The following is a 19,021-nucleotide window of genomic DNA, read 5'->3' as shown; positions in this document are numbered from 1 at the left end:
AAAAAAAATCATCAAAAAAACCACTCAATTTGTTTATAACTATTAATTGCACGCACTTACATAAAAAATACCACCGGATTCGGATTTCTCATACCCGAAAATATAAGAAAACACCTCAAAACCCTACCGCACTAGAAGTGCACACGGGAAGGGGGTATTGCGTGTGGACTATTTTGCACTGTTGATTTTTGCTTTCTGTCTGTTTTTTGTCTGGAGATAATTTCACCGAGCGAATAAATAGATCTGTATATGGGGAACAAAGTTTTTTGACAATACATTTTTACTCCGATCAAGAAACTCATGGCTCTAAAATTGACAAGAAGAAAATATCTTGCACTGAGAAAGAAAAAACTTTCGTCGAGAGAATTTGTAGTTGTCCGAAAGACGAGGATAATTTGTTCAAGACGAGCAAGTGATTTCTCACTATAAATTTTGTTGAATCAATTTACTCAGTAGTGTTTAAGTGTGAAATTCAAAATATTTTAATGCAAAAAACACTTGAATTGGCTCGCGAAGTCACTTTGTTGTTGTCAACAAATTGTCTCTCATCGTTCGGACAAGTAGAAAATTTCTTGAGGAAATTTTTTTTTCTCAGTGTGAACTAATATCGTCTTGCCAATTTTCCAGCCGTGCACTGCTAGAAATTTTCAGGACTCGTAATGGAAATTTCAATGGAGAATTTCTACATTTTTACATTTTCAGAAAAATTCCAAGGAATTTTGTCATTGAAAATTCATAATTTTATGGAAAAGCCCCTGGCAACTATAAATTTCAGTTCAATTATTCTTTGGAAATTAATGAAAAATCAGGGAATTTCCGAGAAATCTCTCCTGGAATTCCCGATGCCTATGAATCTTCAGGGATTTTCTTCGAAAATTCCTGGAATGCCAAGAATTTTAAAGGAATTCCCGGAAGATTCAGGGGAATTTGGAAGTAAATATTAATTTTCACTTGAAAATTCATGTCAATTGTAACATTTCACTTGAAATTAAACTTCACTTGAATTTTTGGAGAAATTTGAAATTTCATTCACTTTTTCCTCTTAAATCGAATTCAAGGTTTTTGTACGGAAAGTTCAGTGAAATTTGTTTAACAGTGTAGAACAAAAACAATTCTTTTCACTCAGAAAAACAATTTATATTACACCGTTAAGAAATCCCGGCAATATTTATCAAATGACATTTCCATTGAACCCGAAATCTTCGTTTTTCCAATGAAAAAATTTCGTGTTCTATCCAGTGAATAAAGTTTACTTAGCTTTAACTCTTGAAAAATGTCTATAGAAACCCAAGGAGGGGGCGATTTTTTCAATCGGGAAAAGCAAAAAAATTCATTTTTTCACGCTAAAACGATCCCTATGTTTTTAGGTCCCCTGGGGATGTTTACAGACATTTTTCAAGACTAAACATTTATAAGAGTAAAAATCAGGTTCACTTCATTCATTGCATGGGAATTTTTTTTTTGAAAGACAGCATCAAGTGTTGCTCTCTTTTTTTGGTTGTCAATAACCCACATTTTTCAAGGATAGAATTTAGATAGTCTTTATTCAGTGCACTAAACAAAATTGTTGCCCCAGTCCCTGTTAAGCTTGTCAATTAATTTTGTCAATAACTATTGGTGCGATTGAGAAGGCTAGAAATTCCGTCCCATCAATTTCTCCTGATTTTTCGGCCGTTGGCTCTCAACAACTGTCTCCTCAGCCGCAGCAATTTCTACTCTTGGCTGGAAGGCACCGTCGAGGCGTTAAAACCGTGAATTTATCGTTAGCCGACGTCCGGCCGTCGCGAATAAATAAAGCATCTTAGCCCCCAAGGCTGCAGCCAAAACAACTCCTTGTTTTGCACATCCGCTATGCTTGCACGTTGTTACATTATCATTATTCTCCCCCTTTATTATTATTACATTCTATTTCATTATTTATTAATTTTTTCCTTGGAAATGACCGCTGCAGGCTGTACCTGCCAACTTCCTTGCTTCTATTCACGGAGCGGTCATCTTCTCGGACGAGTGATCGTCCAGGCAAATGGCTTCACGCCAATATAATTACACTCGGCGCGTGTCAGTTACTATCAATTCCCAGGCACTTTCAACCCTCGGCTATTATTAGTGGTGTGAATGGCGGCCTGGAGGGGGCGATGGCCAATGAATTCGCAAGTGTCAAACTTCGGCTTGTCATCAATTTGAGTCATTGGGGATTTCCAAGTATTTCAATAATTTTGTCCAATTGAAGGAGCTTCCAAAATTTATAAACGTCGCATGAATTTTAGTGCACACATTTTTTTGAGTCAACTCGATTATCCATTTAAGTCGTTTGAAAATTTTTAGGAAGGGGAACTAATTGGGGAAATCTTGAGGGAGATTCAAAAAATTATCGTTGATATGAAGAAGTAAGACCTTTTTTCATAAATATTATTTATGAAAAAAATTACATTTCCTCAAGTTCAAACTATTTCAAGCAGTTCAAGCGATGAATAATAAAATTCAATGTATATTAGTGTTTCATATAAAGGAAACTTGGAATGGATTCTTTCAACTTTGTCAACTGAGTCTTGTCATCACTCTTAGTCATTAAGGATTTCCAACTACTTCAATAATTTCGTCCAATTGAAGAAGTTTCTAAAATTATAAATAATAAATTTTAAAAGCAATCAGAATAAAAAGATATAAATCAGTAGCGAAGTGGTAAAACAGTACAAGTCAATTTTGACTATTGACCAGTTTTCAATGAATATCTCGGAATCTAAAGGAGATAGCAAAATTGTTGTTAGAACCTTTTTTGCAGAGCTGATTGAGAGCTACAACAAATGTAATTACGAAAATTTCACTATCTGTCTTAGATTCGGAAATATTCCTCAAAAACTCAACTGGGAGATGAGTCGACTTAAACAGTTTTACCACTTCGCTCCTGAAATTAATAAATTTTTCAATTCAAATTTGTTATCATTTAATAAATTAGAACAATTTGAGGCATTTTTATATACGAGGAATATATCAAACTACTGATATTATTGAGAGTTAAGATTTCTTCTTCATAAATAATTAATGAATATTCAATTCGTTACCTTAGAAATGCTTCTCCAGAACTCGTAACAAAATAATTTATATTCAGAATGTTCCCGGCAATTTAAACAACTTTCATCAGTCATTTATAAGACGAAGATATCTTGAAGGAAAACTCTTTTGATACAAAATATAATTTAAATAATGCTGATTATGATTTGTATTTGTTTTTCTCACGCGACTAGACTGAAAAATTGGCTAATTGACAAAATAAAGAACAAAAAGAACTAAATATCTCAATTTCGTACGTAATGATTTGAATGAATAATAAAACTCAATTTGTAGATTATCTCCTGTACAAATGTATCCGTAAATAAGACATACATGACCTGGTATTTTTTCCAATGTAATGACATTTTTACCTGACAGTTAAAACAATGGTAAAAACAAGTTTCCCATAATTTTTCTGTGATTTTCTTGTTTATGTGATTTATATAAAGACACATAAACAAGTCGATTGTATCCGCAATGAAAGACCGGTTTCTCTTCCCGAAAGACCATTAATCAGGATCGCTAGTGCCGATAGGGGCACGCGACTTAGTATACAAACCTCGGATATGGGCAGAACGGGTATCCAATAATTGCTGGAAAACCAAATAGAAGGATTAAATCGAATGATCAGCAAAAAAAAAGAGGGATGAGGGGGCTCGAGGTATCGTTGTGTATTCATCTCGTTACAACATAATCTCAGAATCGTTAACAAATAACTGTTTTAAAATGGCCAGTGCCCCGAGGATAAATGGCGTTCTCCATCTCCAATTCCAATTTTAAATTTGATTGAGTAATTTTCGATTTTTTTCTGCTTTCAGGTCGAAATGAGCTGATTGCCCGCTACATTAAACTCCGCACTGGTAAGACGAGAACGCGAAAGCAGGTCTCTTCGCACATTCAAGTACTTGCGAGGAGAAAATTGAGGGAATTACAAGCAAAACTCAAAGTGGTGAGTCCCATTTACATTAAATTTTTTTTCATGGAAAATATCAGGAGAAGAAAATTATTTCGATTCATAATGAAAAAGACATAAAGTGTTAGGATTATGACTCAAATGGAAACGTTTCTTTAATTAAATTGCTATAATTCATTCTTAAATGCATTCAAAATGTCAACACGTAATGATAAATCTCCGTAATGATCCGGATTTCCTGGAAAATGTTAGAAACCTCTCCCAGTTACGAGAAAGTTCTTGTCATTTTCATTAAAAATCAATTATAATTATAATAATTAAAGAGAAATATTAATATTTGATTTTTCCCGGTTCGCAAATGAATTTCAAACATAAAAGGAAAAGCCCAGCAAATGAAAAATCAACAATTCACAAAATCTCCAATAAAATCTCTCCCATGAATGGCACATTAAACGTCTCGCATGATAAATCAGAAATAAAAATGAACCTGTCCACAACGTTTAATCAACAACACTGGTGAATCCCCGGGTTCAATTATGAAAGTGATTCCACGAATAAGCGCACGTCGGTTAAGAAAAGAACAGTTAGGGTTTTGCATAATCTTTTTTATTAGATGAAAAATATCAGGAGAATAGCATTATTTCGATTCATAATGGCAAAGAAATAAGGTATTAGCATTATGACTCTCAAATGCAACCGTTTCTTTAATTGAATTGCTATAATTCATATGGCTGCCTCGATTTCATGATTTTGCAAATCAAATGAATAATAATTTGTCTCCAATTTTTTTATGTTAACATTTCTTTTGATGAAAAACAATTGATGCAACAGTCCATTATCTCTCAATTAAAAAATTCGATAAAGAATAATGATTATTTCTCAAATGCATTCAACATGTCAACACGTAATGACAAATCTCTCATGTCTAGCGAACCACTTAATTATTTCTAAAACGAACGGATTTCCCAGAAAATGTCAGAAGCCTCTCCCAGTCACGAGAAAATTCTTTTCATTTTCATGAAAAATTGCATATAATTATAATAATTCAACAGCCTTTCTAATATTTGACTTTATCCCCTTCGCAAATGAATTTCAAACATAAACGGGAAAACCCAACAAATGAATAATCAACAATTCACAAAATGTTCGACAAAGTCAAAATGAACGACAAATTAATTAAACATCTCGCATGATAAATCACGAATAAAAATGAACCTGTCCATAACGTTTAATCAACAACACTGGTGCATCTCGGGGTTTAATTATTAAAGCGATTTCACTAACAATCATACGTTTGTTAATAATTCAACAGTTAGGGTTTTACATGATTTTTTTTTATTAGATGGAAAATATCAGGAGGAGAAAATCATTTTGATTCATAATGGCAAAGAATTTAGTTATTAGCATTATAACTCTTAAATGCATTCAATATGTCAACACGTAATGATAAATCTCTCATATCTAGCGAACTGTTTAATTATTTCTAAAACAAACGGATTTCCTAGAAAATGTCAAAACCCTCTCCCAGTCCCGAGAAAGTTCTTTCTATTTTCATTAAAAATCAAACATAATTATAAGAATTCACCCGAAATATTAATATATGACTTTACCCCCTTCGCAAATGAACTTCAAGCATAAAAGGGAAAACCCAACAAATGAAAAATCAACAGTTCCGAAAATCTTCAATAAAATCTCTCCCATGAATGACAAATTAATTAAACATCTCGCATGATTAATCGCGAATAAAAATGAACCTGTCCATAACGTTTAATCGACAACACTGGTGCATCTCGGAGTTTAATTATTAAAGCGATTTCACTGACAATCATACATTTGTTAATAATTCAATAGTTATGGTTTTACATGATTTTTTTTTATTAGATGGAAAATATCAGGCGGAGAAAATCATTTTGATTCATAATGGCAAAGAATTTAGTTATTAGCATTATAACTCTTAAATGCATTCAATATGTCAACACGTAATGATAAATCTCTCATATCTAGCGAACTGTTTAATTATTTCTAAAACAAACGGATTTCCTAGAAAATGTCAAAACCCTCTCCCAGTCCCGAGAAAGTTCTTTTTATTTTCATTAAAAATCAAACATAATTATAAGAATTCACCCGAAATATTAATATTTGACTTTACCCCCTTCGCAAATGAATTTCAAGCATAAAAGGGAAAACCCAGCAAATGAAAAATCAACAGTTCCGAAAATCTTCAATAAATCCTCTCCCATGAATGACAAATTAATTAAACATCTCGCATGATAAATCGCGAATAAAAATGAACCTGTCCATAACGTTTAATCAACAACACTGGTGCATCTCCGGGTTTAATTATTAAAGCGATTCCACGAACAATTGCACGTTGGTTAATAAATCAGTGCAGCCGTGTGCAATGCGTTCACAATTCGCATGACCGAGAGGTGAATTTTGGAGGGTGGGAGAGGGCCAGAGCCTCTATAGAGGTAAAAGCGCCTATAGTCTCTCGGTGGTCACTCCCGGCCCGGCGAGCGAGGGGGAGGGAGAGGCAGGGGTTGTACGTGGTTTCGGCCGCGCCGTGTGGGTTACGCGAAATTCACACAGGAACAACGTCGGGCATTCGTCGATATAGGCAAACTCTCGCACACAAAGAGAGTTGGATAGTGAGACGGAGAGGGGTTGAGGGACTCCAGGGCAGGAGCTTTTGTTGTTGTCGTGGGCGTTTGGACGTTCGAGCGCTTCTGTTACCGCAGTGGCGCATGCCACGGACGTTATTCACCGAGAGTCACCCTCTCTCTCAACTCACTCTGTATATGTGTGATGTAATTTGCTGGTTTCCGTTTCCGTTCAAGTTATATATGCTGTGTATCCAACTATGTTTCAAACGTACTCCCTTTATGACACCGTGAGACCCGGTGGTGAATAACAAATATTTGAACTCATTTGTGTTCATTAATTTAGAGTATTAAAGGGTATTTTCAGGATAATGTTTGGGGCAAGGGTTCATTGTCGCGGTTTCATTACTTTTTGGTTTTTTAGTTTTATGTAGGGGAGGGGGGGGCTATTCTCAAATTGAGGTGATCCACGAGAGTCTGAAGTTTCGTATTGAACACAGCATCAATTTTCAATCAAATTTTCAGGCTAATTTGGGTTACAATTTAATTAGCGTGATTCTAATTACATCTTGTTACATATCAGATTGTTTTCAAACTGTCGGGAATTTTGATTTCTTTGTTATGGAATACATTTCTGAGGGAATTCCGGCTTAAATTGATTTATTATCATTCTTAACGAATCATTAATTGTATATTATTCATATTCAGTATTCATTTTTAAATTCAATTCAATTATTTAATGATGCAGGAGGAAAGTCTCAGTTTCGACTAGTAACAAATTCTCAATGATTTCAAGATTCTTCTCGGAAGACAACACTTTAAAATTTACCTTGTGTAGAATTGGGCTTAGATGGAAACTCTAATGATCAATCACAAATGTCGGAGAGGATTTGAACGAAAAAGAAATTGATGAAGTACTTACTAGATATTATACTTTCAATTCCGGAAATATTTTGCTTGCCTGACGCGTTGAAGAGATTGTAGATTGTTATTTTTTCCCACTAATTTGGGTAAAAATGTGATCAACGTAATTCGAATTATATCTTGCAACATACTATATTTTTTTTGTTCATCAAATACGTTCAGCAATTTTAATTTTTTTATTATGGAATACATTTCTGGGGACAGTTTGGATAAAGATTAATTTGTTACCATTTCAAAAATCGTTAATTATAAATTATTCATGAGGAAAGTCTCAATTTCGAACAGTAACAATTTCCTAATGATTTCAAGAATTTTATCGGAAGACAGCAAACTTCCGAAATTTACCTAGTGTAAAATTGAACATAAGCGGAAGCTCTAATGAACTAGTCCATAAGTCGGAGAGGATTTTGAACGAAAAAAAATTGACGAAGTACTTATAAGACATTTTGAATTCCCGAAACATTTTTCGTGTTTGAGGAGCTGACCGGATTCAGGTAAAAATGTATTTACCACTCTTAAAAAATCATTAATTGTAAAATGATTGTGAAATTCATGAGGAAAGTCTCAGTTTCGAATGGTAACAGTTTCTCAATGATTTCAAGAGTTTATTTCAATGATTTCCGAGAAAACTCTCAAAAAACAACAGGTTTCAAAAAATGATCTAGAGAACTAGAGAACTACAAATGTCGATGAGGATTTTCAACAAAAAAACTTGACAATGTGTTTTTAGATATACTTATTAAATATGCTCAATTCTGGAACCATTTTTCTTGCTTGAGGAGTTCACCAATCTGAAGATTGCCATTGATATCATCCCACAGACGTAAAAATTCCACTTCGAATTAAAATACTTCCAAAAACTTTTTTTCTGAGGATTAATGTTCGTATTTTTTCATCTGGTGGAGGAAATCGAGCCTTCCTTATGTTTATTTGGGATGGAACTTTCTTAGTCTTCTAATTACATCACTGACACCCTTGAAAGTCATCAAAATCTCTACTAGGAAAAACGCCTCTGAAATCATAAATTCAATTTAATTTTGTAAATTGTATGCATTCGAAACTGTGTTGTATGCATTAAATTTATTCTTTTTTTGTAATATTAATTCAGTTAATTCATTCTTATTCACTGCTCGAGGAATACAATGCTAAATGTTTGAATTCACCACATTTTATTTATTTTTTTAAGCCATTTTTTAATGTTTGAAATCACAGCAATTATTCCTGTACTTACACAGAGTTTATTTACCCTCAATGAAACGAATATTCCGGCGCAATTCATGGCGTTTCAATAAGTAAAAACATGGAAAAATGGAGGAAACAATGTGGTGGAATGGACGTGGAGGTCAAAAGCGTGGGATGGGGGAGATGTTGGAGAATGTCGATAAACACAGCGTGTGGTCACTTGCACTGGGTTGGACAGAGGGCTTTTTGCCCTCAACCCTTCACAAAATTCAACATACCATTCGCTTGTGCGTTTTTCGGTTGAAAAAAAAGAGAATAAAGGGAAAAAAACAGCCTCCTCTCAATTAAATGAATCGATTCCGCGGCATGGGTGCCCACACGCGCTCCAGTGGGTGTATCCAATACCGCACACACTGGGGCGCACTCTAGTTTTATTTTATCCTCCCTCCTTCCTCATTCGTTTTAACTCGTTGCATGGACAATGTACGTGTTCAATAAATATAGACTCTCATCCAGTGAAAATATTTTCCCTTCCATTTGAACTTTTTTCCGCGTTGGAATGTTATTTTTCAATTTCGAAATTTCATTTCTGAATGAGTGGAAAATTGAATTTTTCTGTTGTAAATCGAGTTAACGGAATCAATGTTGAATGACGAAAGCTTTTTTTTTACAAATAGTAAATACTCAACACTGGATAGTTTTTTTTTGCAAAAAAATGTTCAATACTGGGGGAATAAAGCTCGATCAAATCGAGTACGGCTGAATTTTCCGAAAAAAAACCTTGAATTCGATTTAAGGGAAACAAGTCAATGGAATTCCAAGTTTTTCGAAGAATTTAAGAAAAGTTCCATTTTTTTCGAAAATGATTGACGAAAATGATTATTTACTGCCGAAGTGCTTTGAATTTTCAGGGAATTCCTTTAACACTTTTAGAATTCCAGGAGTTTTTGAAGGAACTCCCTGAAAATGCAAAGGAATTGGGAATTCAATAGGTGATTTTTCTGAATTTTTCTGATTTTTCATTAATTTCACCGGAATAATTGAACTGAAATTTACAGGTCCCACGGATTTTTTCATGAAATTATCATTTTTCAATGACAAAATTTCTTGAAATTTCAGTGGAAAATTTTTAACTGTGCACTTTAACAATTTTTATTTCGCTAGAATTCTTTAATAATAAAGAAATAGTAATTTCCATCTTAGGTCCACAAAGTATTTCCTGACGAAGTATTTCCTGGTTCTATAATCAGAGCCGAAGATGAGATGGACCTAATGATGAAAAATTGGTATTTCAAAAGTTCTCGTGAGACATCAAAGCTTTCATTTAATCTCCATTGCTCCTAAATCACCGAATAGATATTTTGCAATGGCTTTATTATTCAAACTGTGACAATCTAAATTTGATCTTAACTCCACTTTGAACCGCTAGGAAGCATTCTACAAATGTGAAAAATTAGAAAATACTTTGGAGGAAGATTAAAAAAATAATTGAAAAAATGCAATTTTCTAAGATTACGACGCGCTTTCATAAATCATTTATAAACAATCAATTTCCCACCATAAAAATCATTGTTCGGAATCGTAACAAATTTATTCATCCTCAGAATTTCCCCAGAAATCGATTTTGCGCATAAAAAAATAAGATTTCCGAAAGTTTAAACAATTTTAATCATTTATTTGTAAACAACGAATGTTAAAAAAATAATAATTCTGTGCAAATTCTAATTTGAATGACGCTGAATATTCATGAGTTTTTTCCAACTGTTCACCCGCAATTTAATTGATACATTTAATGATTGAAAATTCCCAAGTCCATGGTGTGGTTCATACACGGAGAGAAATTTTTGATAAAAATTATCCTACCGTTCTATAAAAGTGTATCATGAGTCATCGTTTCTTCATTTCTGTCTCGAAATGTAGTAAAAATTAATATATGATGATCAAATTTTATTCTACGTTAGAGAAATTTCATCCTGATAAAAATAAAAATTACCGTGCCGGTAGAGTAAAAATTTCTGTACCGGTAGGGTAAAATTTACCAACCGTTCTAGAATTTTCGTTGTTATCTACATAAAAATTATTGGACTGGAAGGGTAAAATTTATTATGCGTCAGGATAAAATTTCTCCAAAGTAAACTAAAATTTGATCATCATATATTAATTTTTACTAAATTTCGGGACAGAAATGAGGAAACGATGACGCATGATACTTTATAGAACGGTGTATAGGATAATTTTTATAAAAAATTTCTCTCCGTGTACGTAACTGTAAAAGGTATTCACAATTCCTTGAAAAGAACATTCTTAATTCAAGAAAATATTCTCCTCATAAATTTCAATCTCCAGGAACACTGACTTAAGAACGAAAAAGAAAAATCAATTTGATGGGAAAATTTACGGGTATGTAAGAAGCGTCGGAGTAATGTAAGGGAATCGTGCTCGAAACTCAAGGAACCTGAAGCCAGGGCAAATAGGAGAGGGATGGGAGGCGCGAGGATAAAGCGCTCGATTACTCACAGTGACGAATGATCGAGTCCCACGCGAGGCGACGCCGCATCGTCCGAGTGTTGTCCTGCGGAACTACGAGGGTTTGGGGGAGTTGTATAGGTGGATACGACGTGGACTCGAGAAACGAGAAAAAAAATAACGATAAATGTTTGAGACAAAGGGAGACGGGGAGAGCGATAAGTCACGGTTTGGGATTATCAACTCCCACTTGTGATTTTTAGTTCCTCCTCTCTCTCATTTTTATCCTCGCGCCAACACCCACGTTTCAATTCTCAGAGTAATTGTTTTTCAGGCAGTCATTTTTTCAGTGTTCATAAAAATGCAATCTGGCTGTGATTGAAAATATTGAGTGCCTGCATTAACGAAAATGGCAGTAATAAAATGGATGGGAAATATTATTTTACAGTACGGTACATATTTTGGCTCATCATCAACTACTCTTTTAGAAAAAATTGACCGATTTTTCCGCGCGAAATTCCGGAAATTTTTATCGTGTTCCAGTTCCACGGAAATTTCAGGAAATTTTCTCATTGAAAAATCCAATATTTCATAGATTTTCTGTTCAATTGAAATAAAAGCATTGATTCGCAATCGAACTATTCCATTGTCTATTCCATTGAAAGCGGGAAAAAAAAATTACCAAATGCTTTTTTTTTTTCGTTCCGTTTCAGTGTATCAATTCATCCCAAAAATATTAACTTGAATATTACTTGAATATTTTCTTGAATTAAGAATGTCTAGAAATCAATAAAAGACTTGATTTGTCAATTCAGTTATTCTGTAAAAAGTCAGAAAAATCAGGAAAATTCAGGGGAAATTTGAAAAATCATGTCATTTTGTTTCTGAATATTCATGTTCCATTGAAAATTAAATTAAGTTGTGTAATTTCCATCACACTCCCACTGAAAACTCATGAATTTCCGGGAATTCTACATAAACCTTGAAATTTCATAACCATTTTTTCTCTAAATTCGGTTCAATGTCACTCCCATGAGATTTACTAAATCTGAAATTTTCAAAAATTTGTAACAGTGCAGGCGATTGGTAATTATCAGGAATCTAACATTAAATGCGATTTAGAGGGACAAAATCATGAAATTTTAGATTTCACTGAAAAATCCAAAATTCAATTAAATTCCTAAATGTTGAGCAGCATTAATTTTTCGTGAATAAATGAGCATTCAGTGTTCAATTACACTGAATTTTCCACTAATTGGAAAGTCAAGAATACATGTACCGGAATTTTTCTCATTTCTATCAATTTTCAGGGAATAACTGAACTGATATTTACAGTTCTCATTGATTTTCCCCTGAAATTCTGAAATTTCAATTGTAAAATTCTCGGAATTCCACTGGAACTAAATGTGGTACCACTTTCCACAAAGTACACCAGAAATTTCAACCACAAATTTTTAACGGTGTAATTAACTCTTAAGGATTACTTCGTTGATGAATCAATAAAATATTCAAATTCTCCAGTCGTCCTCCAATAAATTGCGAAATAAAAAAATTAATAATCAATACATTTGTTCATAAGGATAAAAATAAAATACAAAGGAGAACAAACAAAAACAGAAAACAATTACTGAACAGGTAATTGTTTTCGTAATCACTGCTGCCGATTTTTTTTTCCGAGGATTTTGTTCATAAAGTCAAATATCGGTGCAGAGTTAATTAATACCACTAGTGGATTATATCGTTGCCACGTGCAGCGAAAATATTGCTTCCCCCTGATGCTGTTTCACCCCCTGCTCCTCACCCCTCCGTCTGGTCATCCGTGTTTATTCATTCTTTATATTTCCCGGACCACCAGCGGTGGCCGATCGTGCTAGCGAGAGATTAAACCCCCAGGCGAAAACCATTGCACAACTGCACATTGATATATACATATATTTCCCCTTACCCTATCCTCCGATTTTTTTCATTCAAAAAACATGGTTTTTATAACGCGTGCCTATGCATTCGACAAATGCCTGAAAGCGACGGTTTTACGTAAAAAATTCAGAGTTATTTCCACTTTGGTTTTTGGGATGAATTGATACACTGAAACGGAATGAAAAAAAAAGCATTTGGTAATTTTTTTTTCCCGCTTTCAATGGAATAGACGTTCGATTGCGAATCAATGCTTTTATTTCAATCGGACAGAAACGTTTCCAAAAATTAATGGGGCGAAAAAAATAAAAAGCCTTTCGAATCACAGGACTTTTGGATTGAACATCAGGGAGCTTACATTATTTATTCCGGATTTTTGTATTTCACCTTCATGATATGAATAACTTTGATTTCCCATTTACGAGTATTCGCGAAATTGTGCTGTGGATGATTATTATTTTTTGTCATTTTCGCCGCAAGGCAGCGCATCACGGACACTACGCGTCCGTAAATCCATTTTTTTCGATAGTTTTCACTCTTCTTTACGAAAAAGATTTTCAGTAGTAATACCATGAGACCTCCCAAATTATCGGATATTTCCCGATTGTTTTGTTGCCTAGCAACGAGAGGAAGAAGTTTTGCAGGTTAAAATTTTTGTCCAAAATTTATCCCGATCGTTGATACGCAGGAAAACACGAGGGAAATCTTCGATTAATTTTGGAGGTCGAGTGGTATTCGACGGATTATTTTTGGTAATCGAATCCTTCCCAAACCGACTCATTTTGACTTTGTTCATAACTTTCTTTCACTCCACAGGATAATATTTGACAGTTATTTGGTTAGAGAAACAAATGCAGAGCTAGAGGGAAATTATCAAAAGCTAGGGGGAAATAACCGCTGTAATTTTAATTGGGAAGCACTTCATGTTATTGAATACTGAACTCTGATTGGCCCAGGGAAGGCCAGATCCGATTACCAAAAATAATCAAGAAAATTTTGCTAACTCCTTTAGAATTTGAGATATTCATCGAGAACTGGCGCTAGAATGGAATTGACTTAAGCCGTTTGACCACTTCACTACTGATTTTATACCCAATTCAACTGTTTTTTCTCCGTGTAAGGAATTTTGAAGTCGCATATGACAAATGATAAATTTATTAGGATCACACCGTGAAGGAGAAGGCACTACAGACAATGTCGAGCATGTCGAGCGCCCAGATAGTATCAGCCAGCAGTGGTATACACAACAAGATGCCCCCCGCCTTAATGGGGACCCTTGCCCTCCACGCTTCCACCCCCGTCTCCTATCCCAGCGCGGTAAGTCCCCAGGGGACGAGAGTTCTCCCCAAAATGCAAAAATTCCCGCAAAAGTCTGAGTTCAAAGCCTCGAAGATGTCTAACCGCACGAATAAAAGCTTCGTTACTCGGCTGAAATAATTCTGAAAATGTTTGTTTACATATTTACCCAAACACTGGCGTAACTGTCTGAAGCCCCTGCCTGATCAAGGAGAGAAAACAATGTTGTTTGCTTGGAATAAAAATTTGAGATACAGTAACTGCGGAAGGCTTTATGGGTTGAACTAACAAAAACGTTGGAGAAGAAACAGAATCATTTGCCCTGCTGTTCGCCCGCTGGGGGCCCTTGTTGTGTATTGTTGAGTGGATCGTTCAAATGATAAATTACATACACTTTTATGTACATAATGTTCTTCATGCGTCCATCCTTGAATCGCTGATGTTGCTTACTCTGAGGGAATTTTTTGTCGTCTAATATAGTGAGTGATAATTTTTGTGCAGAGCAGATACAATTTGATAGTGAAGAAGTAAAACAGTATGTAAATCAATTTCGCTAGAAAATAGACAAAATGTACCTCCATTTAATACAAAACGGAGATCCTTGCCAAGAACATGAAACTGAGTTGATTTATTCCACTTGCTGACGTGACTATTCACTTCAACTGAGACTGATCCCGTGATTTGAATCAACAATGAATTTACTTTTATTTTACAACTTAGGAGTTTTGTTTCATTTTTAGTTGATTAAATCCGTAAAAGAATAGCAATAATAATAATCTTCCTAAACTTTTTGCCTCCCGTCATGCAGTTACCGTTGAATCATCGATGTTGATTACTATGAGAGAAATTTTCGTCGTCTAATGAGTGATAATTTTGGTACAGAACAGAATATGTAAGTCCACTTCGGTTGAAAATAGACAAGGTGTACCTTCGGTTAATACAAAACGGAGATCGTTACCAAAAACAGGATGCTGAGTTGACTTCGTCTACTTGCTGACTTTACTATTGATTTCGAATGAAACTAATCTCATGATTAGAATCAACAATGAATTTACTTTTATTTAATGATTCAAGTGTTTCATTTCATTTTTAATGGATTAAATTCGTGGAAAAATAGTAATAATAGTAATCTTCCTAAACTTTGTGTGTGTATTAGAGAATTTTTCATCTAATAAGTGATAATTTTGTACAGAACAGATACAATTTGATAGTGAAGACGTATGTAAGTCAATTTCGGTTGAAAATAGATGAGGTGTACCTTCGGTTAATACACGACGGAGATCTTTGTCAAAAATATGAAGCTGAGTTGACTGCGTCTACTTGCTGACTTCACTATTGACTTCGAATGAAACTAATCCCATGATTAGAATCAACATCTAATTTCCTTTTATTTCACGACTCAAGGGTTTTGTTTCATTTTTAATTGATTAAATCCGTGGAAAAATAGTAATAATAGTAACCTTCCTAAACTTTGTGTGTTTATCAGAGAATTTTTCGTCTAATAAATGATAATTTTGTACAGAACAGATTTGACTAACAATTTGATAGTGAAGAAGTAGACTAGAGTACGTAAGTCAATTTCGGTTGAAAATAGATACGGTGTACCTTCGGTTAATTCAAAATGGAGATCTTTACCAAAAACATGAAGCTGAGTTGACTTATTCTACTTGCTGACTTGACAATTTACTTCGAATGCAACTAATCCCATGATTGAAATCAACAATGGATTGTAATAGCATTGAAATGAATTTACTTCTATTTTCCCATTTAGGGGTTTTGTTTCATTTCAATTTTATTAAATCTGTTGAAAAATTAGTAATAATAACCTTTCCGAACTTTGTGGCTTCTTGCGATTACCGTTGAATCGTCAATGCTGCTTACTATGAGAGACTTTTTCGTCTAACCAGTGATAACTCACTTGATAATGAACAGATGGAACAGAGTATAAAAGTCAATTTTACCTGAGAATAGGCAAGATATACCTTCAGTAAATGCAAACGAAAATCTTTACCAAAAACATGAAGCTGTCTTGACTTATTCTACTTACCAACTTCACTACCGACTTCATATAGAACAAATCCCATGAGTAGAATCAGCAATGAACTATCACAAGATTGAAATGAATTCATCTTCGTTTTGCTATCGAGTAATTTTGTTTTAATTGGATTAAATCTGTAGAAAGATTATCAATAATGAAACTGTTCATCTCCATAATGTTGATAAATGATATTGAGAATCAAGGGATAGTGGAGAAATAATAACAACATTGATTAAATTGCCATAAGTGCGACGTTTCGCTAATTATTTTAGCTTCATCAGGCTCTTGACGCGATCAATGTCTAGTCAAATTATTCCTAATGTTCATTGTGTAGGAGCATGCTTTATTGCACAATTCTCCCGATAGAAGAAAACAAAACAAGTCAACAATGTGACAGCCACCTCCACAGAACGTCATACCCAGGAGACTCAATAATAACTTTCATTGTTTTTCGTGATGTCTCATAAACCGAAACAAACCAATTATGATTCAATCCTTGTCAAGCTAATTAGCAATTATTTTTCTGTCAAAACCAGAACTTTTGGCAGCCCGGACTCCAGCCAGGTACTTCCCAGGATGTCAAACCATTTCCACAGTCGACATACACCGGAAAACCGGCGACTGCAGTGTCGAGTGGTGACATGGTCCAGGCACAGCCACCACCACCGTGGGAGGGTCGTGCCATTGCCACTCACAAACTCAGACTCGTTGAATTTTCGGCCTACATGGAGCAACATCGAGATCAAGACATCGTGAGTACTTGATTTTATCTCGAACAATTTATTATCACAAATGAAATAATTAGAAAATTTTTACACCCGAATTTCAGTACCACAAGCACCTGTTCGTCCACATAGGTGGCTCAGCGACATACGCGGATCCACTGCTGGAGGCGGTGGATGTTAGGCAGATCTATGACAAATTTCCGGAGAAAAAGGGCGGCTTGAAGGAGCTCTATGATAAGGGACCACAGGCTGCTTTCTTCCTTGTTAAATTTTGGGCTGATCTCAATACCAACATTCAGGATGAGGCTGGAGCTTTCTACGGTGTTACGAGCCAGTGAGTAGTCATTTTCAATAACTTTAGAGGTAGTTTTGTTGAAAAATTTTGGCTGAAATTTCCGCTAAAATTCTTGGAATTTTTGTATCACATTGTAGCTTCACTGAAATTTCAGGGAATTTTATCATTGAGTATTCAAAATTTTCGGAAAAATCAACCGAAGCCCTAAATTTCGGCTCAATTATTCCATGAAAGTTCATAAAAGTGAGGAAAATTCAGATAAATACATTCTTGAATTCTCAATTGATTAAAAATTGAACATAATTTGGTACTGAATATTCATGTTTTCATTGTAAATATTCCTAAAAGATTTGAAATTTCATTGAATTTTCAGGGAGATCAGAAATTTCATAATTTTTGCCCTTAACTCATATTTAATGTGACTCTATGGAAAATTACTAGTTAACAGTGGGTCAAATTTCATTTTTTGAAATGGAAAATTCGGCAACGAAGCTCTAGTTCTCTGTCATTTTAGTTTAAACCTAGCATAATTGTACATGATTGAAGAATATTATCGTTTTGGAATTTTTTTTTGTGTTCTAAAATGGATCGGCTCATGCTTCTAGTATCTCTTAAAATATCTCTCGAATTACAATTCTATCCCAATGAAATTCGTTACTTCTTCGTTATTCAAAGCTATATTGAATAAATTACGAACTTTATCCCTTTCTAATGTTCTCAGTTTAAAACGAAAATGTTCTTGATTCAAGACTTCGCTTGTTCTTATGATCACTAGATTAATTATTATGCTTAAGAACATTTTTCACCTAAAATAAAATAATTGAATTACCAGTTTCTCATTCTAAAGAGAATGCATATTAGATCACGAGTATTGTGAAGACAAGAAATTGTGACGGTTTTTGTTTTCATTTCCAGAGATATAAGTTTGCGTCACTCTGTTGACGAGAAATTTTTCTATAATTCTTTATAAAGAAAAAATCGGAATTTTCTTGAATAATGACTTCCTCAACTCCTTTTAGGATTTTTATAATATTTTCCACCGCTTAAAAATGAAGAATGAACTTCAAAAGTTGTGAACAACGAGTGAAATACGGAATGGGTTATTGTGATAATTTCAGAAATTGTCATTTCTTTTCTCCTCCAGATACGAGAGCAATGAGAACATGACGATAACGTGTTCGACGAAAGTATGCTCGTTTGGTAAACAAGTGGTGGAGAAAGTGGAGACTGAATACGCGAGGTTTGAGAACGGAAGGTTCGTGTATCGCATCAGTCGTTCACCAATGTGCGAGTACATGATTAACTTCATTCACAAGTTGAAACATCTACCAGAGAAATACATGATGAACAGTGTACTCGAGAACTTCACGATTCTCCAGGTAAATTGTGCCAAAGTTCTAACCACATTCGTGCAATTAATTTGTCTTGCCCACGTGTAATGAAACGAAATAACTCAAATTTGTAGAATGACTCGGATACAATGCAACGAGAAATGTAGCAAAACATTTGCAGAAATATTCCACAAATTGTTGTAAAGCTCTTCAATTATTTTGGAAATGACAATTCTGTCATCTTGTGAAATAGATTAAGATATTTTCAGTTTTTCATCACTTTTAA

At 34.4% G+C, this 19,021-nt stretch overlaps 1 protein-coding gene across 3 annotated transcripts in view; it reads left to right on the top strand.

Annotated features, from left to right (window-relative positions):
• LOC107039421 (protein scalloped) overlaps positions 1-19,021 on the top strand; it is a 239,001-nt gene that overhangs the window by 214,795 nt on the left and 5,185 nt on the right. For 2 of the 3 annotated variants that reach the window (XR_001460958.2, XM_015259020.2), the window contains 4 exons: positions 3,870-4,000; positions 16,921-17,136; positions 17,190-17,443; positions 18,549-18,783. Coding sequence is in view for 2 of the 3 variants with exons in the window: in XM_015259020.2 (XP_015114506.1) it covers positions 3,870-4,000; positions 16,921-17,136; positions 17,190-17,443; positions 18,549-18,783 (836 nt within the window). In the remaining variant the exon portion in view is untranslated. The remainder of the gene's footprint in view (positions 1-3,869; positions 4,001-16,920; positions 17,137-17,189; positions 17,444-18,548; positions 18,784-19,021) is intronic. The other variant, XM_015259021.2, reaches the window with a different exon arrangement.

The sequence above is a fragment of the Diachasma alloeum genome, unplaced genomic scaffold, assembly GCF_001412515.2.
Source record: "Diachasma alloeum isolate Michigan unplaced genomic scaffold, Dall2.0 Dall_scaffold_00299, whole genome shotgun sequence".
Taxonomy (NCBI): domain Eukaryota; kingdom Metazoa; phylum Arthropoda; class Insecta; order Hymenoptera; family Braconidae; genus Diachasma; species Diachasma alloeum.
Note: the sequence above shows the minus strand (reverse complement) of the source record. Positions and strands in the feature narration are given on the sequence as shown.